Source organism: Daphnia carinata, chromosome 8 (genome assembly GCF_022539665.2).
Source record: "Daphnia carinata strain CSIRO-1 chromosome 8, CSIRO_AGI_Dcar_HiC_V3, whole genome shotgun sequence".
Taxonomy (NCBI): domain Eukaryota; kingdom Metazoa; phylum Arthropoda; class Branchiopoda; order Diplostraca; family Daphniidae; genus Daphnia; species Daphnia carinata.
Window position 1 is genome coordinate 5,849,558 of NC_081338.1, and position 20,053 is coordinate 5,869,610.

General features: G+C 42.9%; 3 protein-coding genes across 4 annotated transcripts; 1 reads left to right on the forward strand and 2 right to left on the reverse strand.

Annotated features, from left to right (window-relative positions):
- Positions 1 to 1,857: 1,857 nt before the first annotated feature.
- On the reverse strand, positions 1,858 to 8,925 carry LOC130700107 (discoidin domain-containing receptor 2-like). Its single transcript, XM_057522112.2, has 10 exons — positions 8,781 to 8,925; positions 6,555 to 6,810; positions 6,341 to 6,446; positions 5,797 to 6,185; positions 5,536 to 5,706; positions 3,945 to 5,293; positions 3,182 to 3,828; positions 2,998 to 3,090; positions 2,782 to 2,923; positions 1,858 to 2,668 (listed from the first exon to the last, which is right to left on the reverse strand). The coding sequence occupies exons 2-10, from the start codon at positions 6,619 to 6,621 to the stop codon at positions 2,291 to 2,293; spliced, it is 3,342 nt and encodes a 1,113-aa protein (XP_057378095.1). The 5' UTR covers positions 6,622 to 6,810; positions 8,781 to 8,925; the 3' UTR covers positions 1,858 to 2,290.
- Positions 8,926 to 14,997: 6,072 nt separating this feature from the next.
- On the reverse strand, positions 14,998 to 16,491 carry LOC130700126 (N-glycosylase/DNA lyase-like). 2 transcript variants are annotated; one of them, XM_057522140.2, is made up of 5 exons: positions 16,343 to 16,491; positions 15,918 to 16,280; positions 15,572 to 15,854; positions 15,294 to 15,488; positions 14,998 to 15,229 (listed from the first exon to the last, which is right to left on the reverse strand). In XM_057522140.2, exons 1-5 carry the CDS (start codon positions 16,426 to 16,428, stop codon positions 15,098 to 15,100), a joined length of 1,059 nt encoding a protein of 352 aa, XP_057378123.1. In that variant the 5' UTR covers positions 16,429 to 16,491; the 3' UTR covers positions 14,998 to 15,097. The 2 variants fall into 2 exon arrangements, with proteins under 2 accessions (XP_057378123.1, XP_057378124.1); XM_057522141.2 differs by having other exon boundaries at positions 14,999 to 15,229; positions 15,918 to 16,285; positions 16,343 to 16,440.
- A 297-nt stretch (positions 16,492 to 16,788) lies between these two features.
- LOC130700109 (dynamin-1-like protein) lies at positions 16,789 to 19,988 on the forward strand. Its single transcript, XM_057522117.2, has 12 exons — positions 16,789 to 17,037; positions 17,109 to 17,253; positions 17,313 to 17,464; positions 17,524 to 17,791; positions 17,851 to 17,951; positions 18,012 to 18,322; positions 18,380 to 18,530; positions 18,593 to 18,808; positions 18,871 to 19,077; positions 19,136 to 19,424; positions 19,489 to 19,700; positions 19,778 to 19,988. Exons 1-12 carry the CDS (start codon positions 16,936 to 16,938, stop codon positions 19,832 to 19,834), a joined length of 2,211 nt encoding a protein of 736 aa, XP_057378100.1. The 5' UTR covers positions 16,789 to 16,935; the 3' UTR covers positions 19,835 to 19,988.
- The last annotated feature ends 65 nt before the right edge of the window (positions 19,989 to 20,053 follow it).

The window sequence follows — 20,053 nt, forward strand, 5'->3', positions numbered from 1 at the left end:
TGGCTCTCCATAACACCGGCAAACTCTTAAGCCCCTCCCTGTTGGTTATGATTGCATTTCGGATGTAGTTAAGGGATATGTTTGGCCCCCAGGGTTACGTACATTCTATATAACCCCCCCTACCCCTGTCGTTCTTTATGTGTGTATGCAAAGGGATTACGCGTTTTCTTTCTTCTGTCCCGAACTAGTTTTGTGATGTAATTAAAAAAAAATGGGCAGGCCATCTCTCATTCTGTTGAAAGAACTTGCCTCTTTTCATTGGCCGCCTGAAAAGAGTCGCCTCGAAAATCGAATCATCGTGCAACATCCAATGCAATCACGCTGGTCGGCGTGAATCGATTTCCATTACCTCTTTATAGACATTTTCCTTATTTATTTATTTATTTATTTATTTATTTTTGACTGTAAGAAAAATACCTGACAACGTCTATTGGCTTCGTTCGATTTTTGTGTGTGCGTAAAAATAAAAGGGCGTTTGAATATATTTAGTGGGGGGGGGGAGAGCCCGAGGCTATGTTTGCGCGCGCGCGCGCCGCTCAAAACATCAACAACAAGTAAAACGTAGATCAACGGCAAAAGTTTATAGAGCGATGGCGTTTTTGTATAGACAACATCTGCCGTCCTTCCCAGCTTCCCCTCCCCTTTTGCAAGACTCTTCAATAAAAAAAAAAAAAAAAAAAAATAATAATAAAACGAGAAAAAAGATGAAAGTGAGCTCGGCCAATTGATGATGAGTGCAGTGGACTGTGCGGAGGACCAGCTGCTGCCGAACGTCATTGCGGAAAAATGCGCGTAGATCGTAGTACACACGCCGTATGAATCTCATTTGGACAATGCGCTTGATAACTCGCGTTTAAAGAGATCGATGATGTTCGATGACTTTTTGATGGTCAACCTCTAAAGAGAGCGTAGGAAAGAGAGAGAGAGAGAGAGAGAAATCATCAAAAAGTTATCGGTTCCGCTTCCGTTCCGCTTCCCCATTTCCCTCTCCATTTCGGGATTATTTGCCAAAAAAAAAAAAAAGAAAAAAAGAAAAAAAGGAAGAAAAAAAGAAATAGGTTCCGAAGACACCTGGCAATGTAGCCAAACATGTTTTTGTCCTTTTGCCAGCCACTTTTCGATGTAAATAGAATTTTCCTTCCTTTTTTGTTTGTTTGTTTGTTACAGAAAGACAGGCCTCATATTTCTATCGTCTTGAATGATGAGAGACTCAAAGTCAAATTCATTTGATTTTCTTTTTGAAAAAAAAAAAAATAAAATTTAGGCTCTTAATAAGAAAACAAATGTGACGTGCGGGTCGTTAAAAAAAAAAACAAAAAAAAAAAACAAATGTTCTTTGCCTCTAGTTGACCAGGTGTAAATCAACGCCAAAGATAATGCAAACGACCTACATTGCCCTGCCGTGATTGAAACATTTTCTTTTCACTTTTCTTTGCGTTTATCTTTCGTCGTTGTGAACGCGCTAAGATTTCAACATCAACAACAACAAAAAGCGGTGAGGGGAGTCGACAGACACGTTTAACTGTTTTTTTTTTCTTCTTTTTCTTGGAAAAAAAAAAAAACGATTGCGTGACGGACGTGTTTATTTGATTATTTCTTTCTTTTGAAAAAGATTTACACGTTTTGATTAGCGCCCCGTTCAAATTGCACAATGGGAAAAAAAAAGTGGGAAATTTACGACTCGATGATTTAAAGCGGCTAATTCTTTTGTAGTTTGCGTGAGATGAACACTGAAAGTGAGCATTTCCTCGAATGAGCTCGCAATCATCTGCCGCTCACGCGTCACTTTCATTTCATTCGTTTTCTTTTTTTTTTTCCCCGAAATGATTGCAACAACGTCGAGATGGATTACGTATTCATCATTGTATTCTTTTTTGTGTGTGTGTGTGTGTGTTGATATTTATAATAATTAAATCGTAATGGAATCGAGAAAAATCGAGGACGTACAAGACCAGTTTTCAACCTCATTTTTGGCACAAACAAACGACATGTTTCAATAAAGGGAAATGACAACAGAAAAATCAAAAATGGCTGATGATATGCAAAAAACGATGGAGGGGGAGGGGGGTAGGTGGGCTCTTCTTCTTCTTTTTTTTTTTTTTTTTTTCTTCTTCTTCTTCTTCTTGTTATGTACATACAACACAAATGAAAAGAGACGGGCAGTCGCTAATTTTTGAGCTCTCAACAACGTCATCGAATTGAAAAATTTTGTTTGCAAACGAGCGTGACTTGAACGACCGAACGCATGTGAATCGGAAACGAGAAAAAGGGCAAATGGGCAAATGAGAATCTACAATTGTTGGTGTTTGTTATTCCTCTGGAGGAAGGCGTGAATGTCGTGGAACGTTGGGCGGCTGGCCGGCTCCTGCTGCCAACACTGTCCCATGAGTCTGTAGAGCTCGACGGGACAGTGGGCAGGTCTGGCCAGCGTGGTGGCCGACGAGGGCAGCAACGGGCAGTGGTCGACGGACGAGGAGGCGGTCGACGAGTTCAACGACGTTTCCGGCGACGAGGACGAGGCGGACACATTGGCCTGATAGCGTTGGATGACGCTGGCCAGCAGCAACGTCTCGCCCATCGATTGCCAAGGTCTTTGCTGGCAAAGGCCAGTCAGTTCCCACAAAGTGATGCCGAAACTCCACACGTCGCTCTGACTGCTCCATTCCTCCTAATTTATTTTATTTATTTTTTTTTTTTTATTTTTCTTGAAATTGAATTTTTTTTTTTGAAAACTGAGGGGATGGAAATAGAACGAAAGTAGAGGGCACGATCGAAACTTACCCAAAGTAAAGTTTCCGGCGCCATCCAGCGAACTGGCAACGATCCCCTTCCGTCGATGTAGTAGTAGTCTCGGGCGAAGAGCGTCCGGTAGACGGCCACGTCCGAGATTTTCACGGTGAATCCCTTGCCGACCAGGCAATTGCTATGAGATGCAAATTTTGCTTCTTTTTTAGTTTTCGGCCACAAATGAGGGCGAAATGTGTGCAAGGAACTTACCGAGCGGACAGGTCGCGATGGACGAAGCCGAGCGATTCCAAATATTTCATGCCTGAAGCGATTTGAGTGGCCATGTAGACGAGCCCTCCCAAACTTTTCATCATAAAAGAACCGCATTAAAAAGAAGGAAGAAAAACGAAGAAAAAGAAAAAAAGAAAAAAGAAAAAGGAATCAATGTTCTCACCTGATGGTTTTGACGCCGGGCTCAAAGTTATCGGCGGCTCCCAGACGATACTGGCGCAGGTAGATGGGCAGAGGGCCGCCCTCCAGGTACTCGGTCATGAGACCGACGGTGGTGACGTCATCGCCGCTTGATAAATGAGTGGCCATGGCCACCACTTTGGCGATGGACGGGTCGCGAAGGACGGCCAATCTCTTCACTCTGCTGATGAGCTCGCCGTCTTCGCAGGCGCCACGGATCAGCCGCAAGAAGACGCACTTGCGTCCGGCGAAACTCGACGCGTCAATCAACTCGGCGAAATGCAACGCTGTGTGAACTGCCCCTGCTCCTGTCGCTGGCTGATGGCCGAACGCGCCGGCCAAAGAACTCTCGCCCAACTTCTCCAACAAGCCGATTTGATGGCGGCCGAGATCGGGCGGGCAAAGATCGCCGTCGACTGGCGAGCCGGCCGGAATGACGTAGGGCGAGACTCGCGACGGGAAGGGTGGCGCCGGGTGCGGCTGCTGCGGCGGCGGCGGAGGTGGCGCCGTGAAAATGGCGGCGCCCAAATGACCACCATTGCCTCCTTCTGACCCATCGGACGAATGGCCGCTACTCGACATCAGTGCGGAATTCTCTTCGAAAAGCGGCTTCAACACCCCGCGATCGCCCTTTTTATTTCAATTTTAAATGTAATTGAATTGAGAGCAATGAGCAATGAGCAATGAGCAATGAGCAATGAGCAATGAGCAATGAGCAACGAGCAACGAGCAATGGGGAAACTTACGAGGATGAGATCGGCGGTGGCGTAATAATTCTCTGACGGCACGGCTGTAAACGACGTGGTCGTGCTGCTCATCGTGTTGGATTGGTCGGCCATTAAAAGCGTGTTGACGGCCGATAAGGGCGGACGAGGTAACGCCATGGCCGGCACAGCCACCCCGTAACTGGCCGTTCCACTTGTCGTCGTCGTCGTCGTCGTTGTTGTTGTTGTTGTCGTTTTATTCTTGGTGTTTGTGTAAAGTCCCTTCGAGTGTAGGCCCTTGGGCGTGAGGAGCAGCGGCTCCTTTTGGATGAGGCATCCGTACTCTGGATCGCTCGATGCGCAATAATTTAAAGGCCGGAATGCGGCCGATCGACTGGCGTTGTTGTTGCTGCTGTACTTGACGCTGATTGGCTGCTGCGTCTGCTGTTGTTGTTGTTGATAGGGCTCGTGGTAGAAAGAGGATGTGTCGCTGTCCGACTCGCCGGCCGCCATCGAAATGACGGGCCCGTAAAATCCGTCGCGAGCCGATGGCGCCAAATTCGATTTGTGGCTCAATTGTTTCAAACTCAAGAGCGTCATGCGCTGCTTGGTGTCGTTCAGGCCTCTCGGCGTCAACGACAACTTGTTCAATCCGTCGCCATTGGCGGTACCACCACCACCACCACCACAGCCACCGCCTCCGCTACCGCCGGGCAGCATGGCCGCCACTTGTTTGCCGTGCCGGTTTTTGCGACGTCGCAAATAAACGACAAGGCCGGTGCCCAGCAATAAAACGACGATCGACAAGACGCCGCCCACCAGACCGATATAGGCCGTCCTCTGATCTTCGGCTACCGTCGAAATGCCCTCCTCGAAACCGTCGTCCAGCTCGACGTCGGCGTCTTGGTCGACGATGGCGATGTCGGGCCCTTGTTCGAGCGACGGATCCACCACGTCGCCTCGCTCCGTCTGCGATCGATCGGCGTCGTTTTCCAGCGGCATTGCGTCGTCGACGTCTTGCACGGCGCTGATGTTTGCGCTGTCGGACGACTGGAACGTCACCTCGCTCATTAAAAGCCATCGACTGTTGAAGTCCAGTTGCAATTGGACGTAGCGGCCGACGCGCCTCTTCAGGTCGATGGTCACGTTGCCAATGGCTGACGTCGAGGCGTCGAGCCAAGGCCGGATCGGTTTGCCCAGCACGTTGTCCTTGTCCAGGCCGAAGTGGACGAGACAGGCGGTCAATCCGGTGCCGTTGGTCGCTGTCGGTTCTCTCGCTAAATGCAGCGTGACGCTCGTGAATTCTCTCGGCGAGTGGAATTCGAACAAGAGTTGCACTCTGCCATTGGCTGCCGACGATCCATTATTCATCCAGCCCACCCAGCTGGAGCCTATTGTCGCAACGGGCCAAAAAACAAACGAAACACTGTCAGCGTGCTGCGTTATTTTCTACACATTCATTTTTCTTGTTCTTGTTCTTGTTCTTGTTCTTATTGTTGAATACTCTCATTTGATATTCTCAACGCCCACCTTATCCATTCAAAATCTCCCATTTGTTTTTCTCAAAGCTTTTGCCCACTTTTTATTTTTTTTTTTAAGAAAGAAAGAAAGAATGGAAGGAAAAGAAACTGACCGAAAAATGTTGCGTTGATGGATGTTCGATTGTCGGTGATGACTCCGTCGACCAGCTGGCCGAGTCCGGCCACTCCGTTGTCTCCGTCGTATGAAATGTCGTCCACATTCTCGGCCCAATCGACCAGATGTTGGCCACTCTTTGGCCACGTCGTGTACCCTATCAATCCACCTTCAGGGGACGGGGGGGGGGGGCAAAACATATTTTTTGTTTTGTTTTTTTAAATGGATGGGCAAAAAGGGAAGAGGGGGGTGAGCGTACCTGTCCAGGGACAACCGTAGATCTCGACTCGCATGCACGTGGTGCGAGGGTGGTGACTGTAAGGCAGGAAACGCAGCCGATCGGCCACTAAAGGATGATCCAGTTGCTGGACGACGGCCAGCCACGGGTTGCTGTTGCCCGGCAAAATCTGGTGGGAATTGGCGTTCTTGTAGGTCACCCAGCGACCCAAACGGTGGCGCCAGTATTCGATGATGAAAGCTTCGGCGAATTCCTGTCCTTGCCCGTTACCGAAACGGCCCTGAGTTTCGCTGGCCGTGACTAAGTAAGGGCCGTGATTAGGCGGGAGGGCCACTTCGAGCCATTCGCGCACGTTGTGTTGGATGGCCGGACGGGGACACCAGGCGCCCCCTCCTTTCTCCACACGCACTCTGTTTCGTGTCAATAACATTTTTATTTGATTTTTTGTTTTTTGTTTTGTTTTTCTTTCATTTTCTTGTGTGCACAATCCATTTTCATGTTTGATTTGCTCATTTGTTTAGAGCCCATGTGTTTTCTTTTTGTTTGAAAGAAAAAGGGCGTTTACCTGGCGTGTTCGGGACCGACGCTACGCGCGTACGAAGATGAGGCGCTTATGTCCGAGTCTGGGATGCGTCCCGATTCCATTCCAAGTGCAGATCCCACGCACATTTCTATCCATTTTTTTTTTTTTTTTTTTGAAATTATTTTTTTATTTATTTTAGATGTTTAAAGAAAGAAATTTGAATACGACGTTAGATGACAGGATTTTTCCCCCTTACCAGTAAGGGTGATGGGTTGGATGAAGAGCAAAGTGACACACATCACAATGACGACAGGCGACTTCATTCTTTACAGCCAGATTTTGTTTTCGTTTTCTTTTTTCCAGTTGGTGGGTGTGGTCTTTCTTTTTTTTTTTTTTCGTGTTCAACTTGATGAGTTTTCGTCCGCTGGCGACACACTTGAATATTAGCAGCAGCTTCCGGCCTCGTCCTAACGACCCGCCATCGATTTTTCTATTTATTTTATTTTTTTTTTCTTCGAAAGAGAATTTTTTCGTTAGTTTAACATAAGGACGACGTCATTTTTGTTCAGTGCGAATTCTAAAGGCAAAATTTTTGATGAGTTTGAGCGGCTTTAGTTGAAAAAAAAAAAAAAAACGTGTTAAAAAAACAAAACAAGGAGGAAGAAATGCGATCCTCTTTTCATTTTGGTACGAATGACTCATTTTTTTTTTTTTATGACTTGTTTCCCTCCTTTTGGCTTTCGTTTTTTTTTTTTTTCTTTTCTACCAGCCCAATATTGTTCTGTCGTCGTTAAACAGTTTCCATGAATATTTTATCCACTTTTCCTATTTTCTCTTTCTTTTATTATTTCATTTTTGTTTTTTTTTTTTTTTCTGCGATAGACACCACACCGTTTCTTCAAAAGACTTTTTTTCTTGATTGTTTTTCGAGAAAAATTTTATTTTTTTCGTAGCCTGAAAAATCCCCCCCCCCCCCACGTCCACCAAAGTTGATGAAATATGCAAACTAGACCACTGAAATCGTCTTCTCCATCGAAACGTCATAACTTTTCTTCGCTTCTACTTCTTTCTCTACGACTCGTTTTTCCAAACTTTTCTTTCTTTTCTTGACAGCTGAAAAATGAGAAATCAAAATGGGAAAAAAAGAAAAAAAAGAAAAAAAAAAGAAAAAAAGTGTGAGGATATGGGAGCGCGGACGATCGTGATTATCATAGGTTGGGGAATTGGAATCGAATCTGACGGGGGCGCCCCGTTTGGCCAAGCAGGAATTTGATTTCGGGGGATGCGGCATGTGGCGACGACGTCTGCTCACTCAGTGCCGACACTTGATCAATGGTCGCCCCTTTGTAACCGACACCTTATGTACAACACATGCTCTTTTCCTTTCGTGTTGAACATAACGAGCGAAAAAACAAAAGCAAAACGACCATTTAAAAACGATTGATGTAGGCCTTGCTCTCATGCCGCCCTCGTTATCGATTGTTTTGACATCTTTTTCTTTTTTTTTTCTTTTTTTTTTAAATCTTTTTTTTTTTAACGTCTAGAAATCGCATTTTTGTGTCTGTCTCTTTGTCAATGGCAAGCCGATCGATAGATTTCCATGTTTCAGAATGAGGCATTTCATTCGACTTGACCAGTTCGTTTGCTTGGCTTCTCGCCTTTTTTTTTTTCACAAAAAAAAAAAAAAAAAAGAAGGGAGAGATGGATCGAACGGACATCCCGCCGTCTAAGCCGGAAGAGCACACGACAAAAAAAAAAGAAAAAAAAAAAAAAAGAAAAGTTGTTCTACTGGAAGTACTCCATCATTTTTGCTCTGTCTGTGTGTCTCCAATGTGATGTGCTCCGACACACGTAAATCTAAAATATAGAAAAAAAAAAAAAAAAAAAAAAAAAAGCCACACAGAAAAAACGGGATTTTCTGTGGCTGCCACATTCGTAAACGACAGAGGCAAGTGCGTGAAACTAAAAACACTTGAATAACAATGGCGATTGTCTCGGCCATCGGACAACAGTCTGGTCTTCTCTTTAGAATCGAGAGATTTCTTGTTGTCATTGACTGAGAGCTAGTTAAGCGCCAATGTAACTCAATTTCATTGTCTTTTTCTTTCTCTTTTTCTTTGCGTGTCTTTTTGCAGTTGGACCGGCACAGTCAGATCGGGACACGGCCGAAGAGAGACAAAAGGAAACGCACTTGATCGTGTAGTGGGTCCAATTGGTCCAACCAACACTCGATGCATCACCATCCATCAACTCGTAAGCCTCACTTAAAAACTGTTTCCTTCTTTTCTTTCTCCGTGTCTATTGAATCGTTCGTTTCCTATTGAGATCGAAGCGCGCTTCATATTCCCCCTCACCTCTTTATTCATATCCATTTGATGAATAGCGCATCCGTTGATTGCTTTTTTTTTTTTTTTTTTTTTTTTTTATTATTTGCCTTTTTGCATCGATCAACGACAACAACAACAACAAAAAATAGTCTTACCTTTTTCTATTTCTTATCAAATGTCGACACTTTATTTGTTCCCCTTTCACCACACAACACAATGTCACGTCTACGACAGGGCAAATCCTTTTGTGATAGGACTGTTAGAAAAGAGAGAGAGAGAGAGGGACGTGGTGCTCGTAGCGAGTCTGTAGCACAACTAAAGGCACTCGCTGAGTTGGCTGCCCGTTTTTGGGGTGGCCGGGGCCTTTGGCCGTCCCCCCCCCGCCCTGACACGATCCCATTGGTGGTGAAACACACGCACACACAGCCTCCTATATACTCTGCTCGACACAAGGACTACCGTTCGTTTGGCTTTTGCTTTCTTCATAACGTTGGAAATTGCTGGTTGCGAAAACGAGTTTCCGATTCGTGTTTTTTTTTTTTTTTTTTTTTTTTTTTTTTTAACAAATTGTTGGTTTGGGGAAAGAAAAAAAAAAAAAAAAAAAAAAGTTGTTCAAACAACTTGGATTTTTTATGAATTAAAATGTACGTGGCCAGCTCGTGCGCTGCTCCACGTAAATAAATAAGAAAAACAAAAAAAAAAAGGAAAAGGTTTTCATTCGCATTTTCGACGAGATGAAAGTCATTTCTTTCATTCAATTTTTTTTTTTTCCTGTTTTTTTTTGTTTTTTGTTTTTGTTTTGGTTTGTTTCTATCCACATTCCCAGCGTGCCCCTCATTTTCGGGTTCACAAACGAGACTTTTTCTTTGTCGCAAGTGAAAGTTCTCCTCCAAAAAAAAACAGACATTACGAATTTTTTATTTATTTTTTTTTCAAAGCGAGAAATGTGAAAGACTAGTCTTTTTATTTGCGTACTTATGTACAGTAAATCTGTCCAAAGCAGCTTGGCCGTGTGTGTGTACATCACGATGATGTCGGCCATTGTTGTTTGCGCTAGTCTGCGCGTCCCTTGGCCGTTGGACGTAGCAAAAGCCCTTTTTTTATTTGTCCAAAGGCATTGGACTGAACATTTTAATCCCGACACTCTTTTTCTTTTTACTTTTTCCGTATGATTATTTATTCCTCTTGGTCGTCTATTTGAACGCGGCCGACTTCAAAAGTCTGTCAAACAATTGCGCAATTGCGAGACATCTTTCGTTTTGTTTGTTTTTTTTTATATGTTAATGGGTCTCTTTGTTTCTTGGCTCGTCAGCAAAGATGTTTTTAGTGCATCTTATTGCATTTGCCAGAGAATGTTGTCTTTTTTTTTCATATCTAATGTGCACATTTTTTATTTTTTATTTTTTGCATTGATGTGAAAGGGGAGGGGGGAGGGGGGGGGGAAGGTGAGACTATACCCCTCAGTTTGGTGATGGATTGCTCGGCTTTTCTGCTACGGCCGTAGGTAGTCGTTGTTTGTTTTTGCTGATTGAGTCTCACCGATAAGCTTCTTGTGTGCGTCTGCGTATTATAAGGAGAGCCAGAGAGATAGAGAATGGGGAAACGAATATATAGAATTGTCTGATTGCCCAGGACAAGGTGTCTTGTTTGTCTTTGCCACAAGATATTCCACGAGCAGGGCTTCCTACATCGTCATATACTTTTTATTGATCGTATACTTTCCCTCTTTGTTTTCTTTTTTCTTTTTTTTTCTTTTTTTTCTTTTTTTTTTTTTAATTTGACGTGTCACAAACACACAGACACCTTTTTCTTCTGTGTTTGCTCGCCATTTTTTTCAAAGAAAACAACAAAACAGATGATGTAAAACAGCGTTCGTACAGAAAATAGACCGGATATCTGGCCGTCCGTTTAGCCGGAACAGTTTTTTTTTTTTTTGTTTTCTTCTTCCCTTCTTCTTTTCCATTCAAGTTTTGAGGAAGAAAAAGGGTAGAAAGAGTTTGAAACAGATAAAAATAAAAAAAAAAGAAACGTGTGCAAGACTGTAGCAGGAAAATGGAGAACGGGCTATAAATAGTAGCTGTCTTGCGGACGCTATCTCTCTCTTGTCCGCGTGTAATCGTGACAGTGATTTATTTTATCGATAGGCCAAGCAGACAGACAACACGCGGACAACGTCATCTTCATAAAAAACACATCCAGCTAATCCTTTGTGTGTGTGTGTGTGTTTGTTTTTTTTTTTCGTTGTTCTTGATGAATCATCTCAATCACGATTAGGATGCGAGACGTTTATTTGCCGATACGGGTGGGGCTGTATCTCGTTGTCGAATCATCTTGTCAAAATTGAATAACAAATCAATGGCTTTTGCGCTTGAGGACCAATTTGAATGGCGATACGTTTTGATTATAGGCTTTCGTATGTGTTTGTCAAAAGTCCAGTGACACGTGTGTTTCCATTCGGATGGTGCCCATCTGCACGAACTCCGCCCCATTTGCGGCGCGCGTTCGATTCGCGAAGGACAAACCGCACAACCGGAAATAGTTGGACGCTTCATCCACAAAAAAAAAGAAGGTGTGGTCTTTGGGAATCACATTTCTCCCTATTCTTTTCTTTTTCAAAACCATCAAATTATTTTTTTTTTTTTTTTTTTTTTTTTTGTTCCCCTCCATCCTCATTTTAAAGCGCACGCGAATGAAAACGCAAAAAAAAAAAGGAGAAAGGGAAGGGGGCGTGAAAAAAGAAGTTCGTATTTCACCAAACGCCAGATGCACGTCGCAATGATTTAATTATTAGGTGGCGTCTGCGTCGAATACAAGAAACCAGCACCTGCTGCCTCAAATATTGACTGACATTTTTATCTTTTCTCCCCCTTTTTTTTTTTTTTTTTTTTTTTTTTTTTTTGATTTTCAAACACACAGATACACACACAAACGAAAAGAAAAGGGGGGTGGGGTGGTAGAGAATTGTTTGACGGAACTGTGCTAAAATGAGTGGCCCGAACAACGGACATGTTTGACTGAAACTTATCAGTTCGGTGTCAAAGATTTCACTTTGCCTTACAAGACGTTCTTCTTTTGTTTGACTTGTCCTACCCCCGCAATCTCCTACCCCACTTGTTGTTATTTCAACAGAGAAAGAGAACCCAAACGGCCTATGGGTGATTCGGCTGGGCGATAAAACATCATGTTGTGCGTGTTTTGTTTTGTTTTTTTCTTCGAGTCGGTGGGACGAGAGACCCCGCCCTCATTTCACGCCTACCAGTACCGAGTACGATTCTAAATCGAATCGAAAACAATTGTCATGTGGAAATCAGTTTAAAGCTCATTTCTGACGATGATGAAACGGCCATTTTTAATAAGCGCAAAGCGGGCCGGCGTTGTAATCGCTTTTCGTGTTTGATATAGCGCACCAAATTACACGTCTCGCATGCACCTACCCATTTGAGTGGCCCTAAAACTCTAAGAGAATGATGGAGGGGCTGCGCTGTGCAACGTCGCCCTTTAGGGCATCGTGCTGCTCTTCAAGTCTTGTGCCTCTAATACGAAGAGACCTAGAGAGAGAGAGAGAGAGAGGGAGAGCGAGAGAGAGGAGCAGTACATGCACAAAGACGCAGGCAACTGGAGGATGGTAGAATCAATTGTTTGCTACGCTCCCTCCCGGGGCACATGTAGAGAGAAGCTGCAAAGAAGAAAAGCCTCGGTCGGGAGCGACGGACGCACGAAGAGAGAGAGAGTCTGTATGCGTTCAGAGATGATCAAGAGTCACTTGAAAAGAAAGAAACAAGTCGGCCAAGAGGACGGAATATGGCCGAATAAGGAAGGGGGGGGGGGGAAACAAAAGAAATCAGGCGAAGCGACTCGATGATGATGCGCCATTGAGTTTTCAACGAGCAACTGTCGCTTTTTCATAATGATGCCCACCCGAAATCGCGAGCACATCTCCCAATCCGGGCGGACGTAACGAGCCGCTCCTTGGCATTTGTTCATTCAACCCTCTCTCTCCTTTCTCTTTCTCTTCATCTCCGTGTTCTATTAGAGAGAAGCGTATAAAACGATGGCTACACATTCGCAGAGTTCCATTGAATTGAGCTGCTTTTCGCTTTTCCACGAGTATTATTCAAATAATAGCCAAGCGACGGTCGGCTCTTTGGCCGATGAATCGCTCTTTCTTGCTCGCACGCCAGTATTTTCGATGAACATAACGCACTCAACTTTAACTGTATCGCAACGATGGCATAGAGAAAGGTAAGAAGCAACGCCCTCTTTAGATGTTTTTCCTTATTTATTTGGAGGTGGCAAAGGGACGTGGTCGAAACACCTCACCGTCGGATTACAACCGTAAAGATGAAGTGAAACACACAGACAACCAACAGCTAAATAGACACGTTTTTTTTTTTTTTTGTTTTTTTTTTTTATTTGTTGCTTTCCCCAACTCTGTACACGTACAACGTCAATAAAAAAAAGCTTATCAACAAGTCAGAAAAAGTAGAGGGACACGGCATCAAGCGAAAGGCATTCTTTATCGCCATCGTATTTAGAGACACCCTTGACCGTTAAATCCCTCGACCTTATTGCACACGCATACAACTCGCATAGCTCAAATGTTTTCCCAGTTAAAATGTAAACCTTTTTTGTTTCCTTTAAAAAAAAAAAAAAAAAAAAAAAAAAAAAGTAAAAGATTTCAAAGAACACTTGACGAGCCGATCGTTTGAACCATTTTCATTTAAAAAATAGCTGCCTCCGATGTGGGCAAACGACGATATTGGAATGTTTTCGATTTTTTCGCTTACTTTTTTATTATTTCCTAAATAAATAAGGCGTTAATATATATGATAATGTTACGTCCCTTTTTGGTTCTCATCGTACTAAAGCAAGCAGCCAGCTGACTTTATAACTTGTATTGCATCCCCGATCAAAAGAATGTCTTCTCTTCTTTCTTTCTTTTTTTATTCTATCTACTGCGCCCCAAAAGAAAAGAGCTGCTGACTCTCTTCTCTCAATTTCCCCACGTCGTTCTACTTTTCATAGTTCGTCCCCCTACTCCCAAAAAGAAAAAGTAAAAAAAAAAAAAAAAAAATCATAATATAAAAGAATGCAATAGGGAGAGAGAGAAAAAAAAAAAAGACACACCATTAATCTAAGGTCTCTGTTGAGGGAATTCCTTTTAATAGGATGGATCACACCCTCTGTCTGTGTGTGTGTGTGTGTGTGGCGTATGCTCACACATATACGTACACTCGAATGGAAATGTATTGTAAACTGGGCCGTCTCTTTTATAGTCGCTGATCTCGAGGGTCCGATGACACGTGAAACACGCAGACGTCCCTCGACGCTTTTCTTCAACGCGACGTCAGACTCTCTCTTACGCCTAAAGATAATGTCTCGTTGCTTATTTCTAAATATTAGATGCCATTTATCATCGAGCCAGTCGTTCTCTCTGTAGACTTTGTTTCGTTACAAACATTTCAGCGCAATCCCCAGTTTCAACAAACTCCCGATCGATCCAATGCCAGTTTGTTTATTGCACTTTTTTCTTTGGCATTTTCTCTTTAGGAAAAATTTAAAAAAAAAAAAAAAAAAAAAAAAGCGAGGGGGTACGAGGAATTGCAACTATTTACTTCAAAACGAAACAGGACCAAAGAATGGCACGTAAATAAAAGAAAATGTTTGACATTCTTCCCCCCCGCCCCACCGATTCGTACAAGACAGTGACGGTGTACCGAGACACGCACACAATAAGTGGGTACTACGACGCATACATACACACACGATCAATAGTCGTTGAGGTGAGTTGCCGGAGCTCTTACTCGTCTCTTTCTGTACGTTGCCTATCTGATCCCTTGGCCCGGGTAGATGGGCAAAAAAAAAAAAAAAAAAAAAAAAAAAGAAGAGAGTTGCCATAGAAACAGGGAAAATGGCCTGCATTAAGCCCTTTTCCAAAGTAGTGGGAATATAAAAAGAAAAAAAAGAAAAAAGAAAAGTAGAAAGACGGTGGAGCCACTCTGCCGAGATCGCCAAGTAAAAACATACGCTATTACAGCCCAGAGTAATAAGTTGATGTTGTTGTTTGTTGTTGCTGCTGCTGCTGCTGCGACGACGACGAAAACTGTACAAAGTTGTCCGATCCCGTTAAAGACGCTTTGACGTTTAATCGGCGTGAAATAAAGCTCGCGACCTTTCTTCCCTACAAAGCATTCCCTCTCTTTATTAATCCATTTAAAGACTTACCAGTGTAGCCATGCGTAAAAGAGTCAAAGCTTGCAGTCGCATTATGAGAGGGAGAGAAAGAGAGAGAGAGAAATCCACGTCAGGCGTGATAAGTCTATTAATCACAAACCTTTTTTATTTTTAATGCGCGTGAGTCTGCGAGTGACCGCATCATCAATCAAAGCCAATTTCCTTTTGACAAAATACTTAATTTTATGACACGCAAAACATCATGTAGAAAACACAAACGTCTCTTTGAAAACGATCGTCATTTCATCTTCTTTCTTTGCGCACGGCCAGCGGTCGGCTTCTCTTTGGTCACGTCGGGAGCGTTTCTTTTCTGGCCGACGGGCGGTGACGCTCCAGCTTTCAGATGACGCAAATCGGCACTGAAAAGAACCTTTTCTCAAAGACATGGAAAAACAGCTGTTGAAACTGCTGTTCTCTTTTTGGAAAATTCATACCGAATGAGCCCATCCAGCGTATGGCCCAAACAGGGCTTGGAAGTGAGCGCTGATCTCATTGTAGACCCTATCCGTCACACTCTTCGTCTGACTCAGGTGCGGCACGTAGCTAGCTTTTGCTATCTGGAAGACGTGCGTGTCAACGGGGATGGCAACACTGTGATTCAGCGACATCAAACAGATACAATCCGCCACCTCATTTCATTTTTGCGTGTCAATGCGCGTTGAGATAGAGACTACTTGACAAAAAAACAAAAAAAACAAATGTATGTACATACCTTGGCGCCTATACCTGGTAGAGTCATCAAGCACGATTTCGCTTCCAGATACGAAACTTTTCTCAAATTCAACAGCCAATCCCGTCCACCGTTTTTGATTATCTTGGCTGCCGATTGTTGAATGAACTTGGCTCGATAACCAAAGCCAAGTGTTCGCAATTTGGATTCGACTTTCTCTTCGGCTAGCGATTCAATTGATGGAAATGTATAATACGACGCGTCCTCGTACGTCAGCAGATGGTTTCCGTACGTCTCGCACAGCTTTTCTACCATACCCGTTATCCTGCAAAAATAATTACATTAGCCAAACCACACTTCCAATCTATATAAAACAGGGGGAAAAAACCTTTGAATATTGTTGTTGGATGAGCAAATGAAGGCAAACAAATTCTCCACGGGATCTTGTTTCAGCATGCGAACCCCTGCGAAATTCTTGGCTACCTTATCAAAATTTGCATCTGCTAGAGACCACTGCCTGTAGAGACTTTCTAAATCAATATCCAACTGAAAGTAATCTTTCACCATGTGCTCATAATCAATACATTCCTTCACATCTGCCTTTTTGACTAGCAAGGATTCTGACTGTGACGGTTCAGCTTTAATGACAGGTTTCACAACACGGTAATTCAAGCCAGCCTCATCCTGATTCATTAGCCAAAGATATCCTGCCATAACACCTGCCCATTCTCCGCTGGGTCGTTTTTTCCATCTACGCTGTAGAAATTTTCATTAAAACAAAATGAAAAGAAATAGTTCCAGACTTTTGACAACCTGAAACTTTGACCGCAGTTGAGCGAAATATCCAATGATAATTCCGCTGCTTTACACGGTATCCGCATTATTGGTGAAACAGCCATTAAGTAAAAATTTACGACAAATGTTTCGAGTATATACCGATAAATTAATTGACGTTAATGGCTTTCAAGAAATGTGTTCCCAACACGTTCTTATTCGTCTGCTTGTTTTGATCATTTAGAGTTGATTTTGCCGCCCCCTGCAAGGATCTATTTTTTTTTTCATTTTCATTTTTCTTACAGACAGAATAATGATGCTGCATTAAAAAGCCAAACTAAAATTTGTATGTTCTTGCTCGAAATTTTATTTTTCGTACAAAATCATCGCCAAACAAAATTCGTTTTTCATTTGCAAATGAAATTATCGAACAAATTCTTTGTTTAAGGAATACCGCTAGGTGGCAACGTCCGAGTTCTTTCATTGGTCTACAACCGGGCACCTCTTGTCTGCTTGATAAAGAGCGGAAAACTGTTAATAAACGTATACCATCTCCGAGTTAAGGGATCAGCAAGAGCCTCCCCACGTTCAAAAATATTCTATTGCTGTGAACTAGCCGGTCATCCTAAAGCATGGAACAATTAATTCCTGTCATAAACAAACTGCAAGATGTTTTTCATACTGTTGGAGCTGATGCAATTCAGCTACCACAGATTGTTGTTGTCGGAACTCAGGTAAGCGAAACGTTCTGGTTTTATTTTGATGTTATGCACGGAAATTCATATTTTCGTGATTCTCTTTACAGAGTTCGGGGAAAAGTTCCGTCCTTGAGGGTCTCGTAGGGCGTACATTTTTACCCAGAGGAACTGGTATTGTTACACGAAGACCTTTAGTTTTACAACTTGTATACACCCCATTGGAGGATAAGGAACACAGGTCAGCTGATGAAGGTATCTTTCATTCTTTTTTTGATCCCTTTTTGGAAATCTGTAATGGTTGATTGTTTAAGGAACCCTTCACTTGGAGGAGTGGGCAAAGTTTTTGCACCTTAAAAACAAGATATTTACAGACTTCAACGAAGTTTTAAAAGAAATCGAACATGAGACGGAGAGGGTAGCAGGACACAACAAGGGAATAGCCCATGAACCGATGAATTTAAAGGTAAAACTGCTGCATCTTTTTTGTATTAGGAGCTTGACTAAACAAACTTTATTCTACAGGTTTACTCTACAAAAGTTGTTAATCTTACACTAGTTGACCTTCCTGGAATCACAAAAGTCCCTGTTGGTGACCAACCAGATGACATTGAAGCAAAGATTTATGAACTCATCTTTAGCTTTGTGAGCAATCCCAACAGTTTGATTTTGGCTGTAACTCCAGCCACTACAGATTTGGCAACTTCTGAGGCCCTTAAACTTGCAAGAGAAGTTGATCCAGAGGGAAGAAGAACATTGGCTGTAATCACCAAGTTAGATCTCATGGATGCAGGTCTGTGAAAAAGAAATAATCTTTTAAAGCCAATTATTTAATTCTATTGCCACTTGTAGGAACGGACGCTATTGATGTTTTGTGTGGCAGAGTTATTCCAGTAAAACTTGGCATTATCGGATTAGTAAATCGCTCCCAGAAAGACATACAAAATAACAAGGTAAAAGTCTATCAGATTGTCAAATAATTGTGTCGTGACGAGGCTATCTATGTGAATCAGAGCATCGAAGAAGCATTAAAAGACGAAATGAGTTTCCTCCAACGTCGTTACCCTACATTGGCCACCCGCAACGGAACCGCATATTTGGGAAAAACCTTGCAAAGGTTGTTGATGCACCACATTCGAGACTGCCTTCCTGAGCTCAAAACACGGGTCAATCTGATGATGTCGCAGTTCCAGGCGCTACTTCATTCTTATGGAGATCAAGTGAAAGATAAAAGTCAAACGTTGCTTCAGATTATCACCAAGTTTGCGTCTTCGTATTGCGCTACGATCGAAGGCACAGCAAGGAATATTGAAACCACAGAACTGTAAGTGAATTATCAAGCCCATTTGAAATCAGCATTGAAACTATTGTTCCGAAACAGATGTGGTGGTGCTAGAATTTGCTACATCTTCCATGAAACTTTTGGAAGGACATTGGACTCTATTCATCCTCTAGCTGGGCTCACTACTTTAGATATACTCACTGCCATTCGAAATGCAACCGGTCCAAGACCTGCTTTGTTTGTCCCAGAGGTAAACATCTACAACGTCTTATTAAAGCCCCTCTATTTTGACACATTCTAATTGTTTTCAAGGTTTCCTTTGAACTCTTGGTAAAACGTCAAATTCGCCGCCTCGAAGATCCTTCGCTGCGGTGCATCGAATTAGTGCACGAAGAAATGCAAAGAATTATCCAACACTGCGGAACAGAAGTCCAACAGGAAATGCTCCGCTTCCCGAAATTGCACGAAAAAATTGTAGATGTAGTCACTTCTTTATTGAGGCAACGTCTTCCTCCAACCAACGTCATGGTAAACATTAGCTCTTTGTTTGCATACTTGCCATCAGTTAATCACGCACTCTACGATATTAGGTGGAGAACCTTGTAGCCATTGAACTAGCTTATATCAACACGAAGCATCCCGATTTTCATCGAGAAACATCATTTGTGTCGACGTTGATGCATTCTCATGTTGAAGAGGCTCCCGCCCATAAACTTCAGCTTTCCAAACAAGCCACGAAAAAACAAACAGTGGTCTATCCACCCAATATAGTCAACGGTGATTCGCCGTCAAAAGAAGTACGTCAATTCCAATTCACTCTGATAAATTAGTATTCAGTTTCCCTCATCTTCGCAGATTCGCGTTCAGAAAACATCCATGTCATTGATAGAGAGCAATGGTGTTGGTGCTCCCAATGTTGTACAAACCAATTGGTTGACCAATTTGCTACCTGTCGGACGGGATGAATTCCCGAACGACACGTCTGCCGAAAACACGCCGACTGCGACGCCCACTCATCATGCCGGATCGACGCCACTTCAAAATTCTTTTGGACATCAGAAACCAGTCAATCTGCTGTCGGAAGCTGTTCATCAACCCGAACGAAAATTGTCGGAACGAGAGAAAAGGGATTGCGAAGTTATCGGTACGTTCTGTATATTCCTTTCAGTTTCTTCTTTTTTTAAATGAAATATTTTCTTTTTCATTAGAACGACTCATCAAAACCTACTTCTACATCGTCCGAAAATCGATCCAAGATTCTGTCCCCAAAGCTGTGATGCACTTCCTGGTCAACCACGTCAAGGACAACTTGCAATCAGAACTAGTTACTCATCTTTACCGACCAGATCAAATAGATTTACTTCTCTCTGAATCTGAGCACATAGCTCAGCGACGTAAGGAAGCCGCTGATATGCTTGAGGTACGTCTCATTCTATTTATTTATTTGCATTTGTTTATATCGCGAAAACCAAATTGCAAACGACGATGATTTCGCAGGCACTTCAGCGTTCCAGCGTCGTTATTGGTGAAATCCGGGAAACGCACTTTTGGTGAAGTCAAATCTAAAACACATTTCTCGGTTGTAGTATGCTCTACGTTTCCGTGATCTAGTCTCTATTCTTTCCCCATCACACACGATCGCTCATCGGCAACATTTTTTTTTTTTTTTAATTAGGGCCCTACTTTTTTCGGTCCTCCCCCACTTTTTTTTTCCCTCTCGTCCAATCGTAGTCTCTTTTTTCAACTATTTTGCGGATTAGACATCTGAAAGAT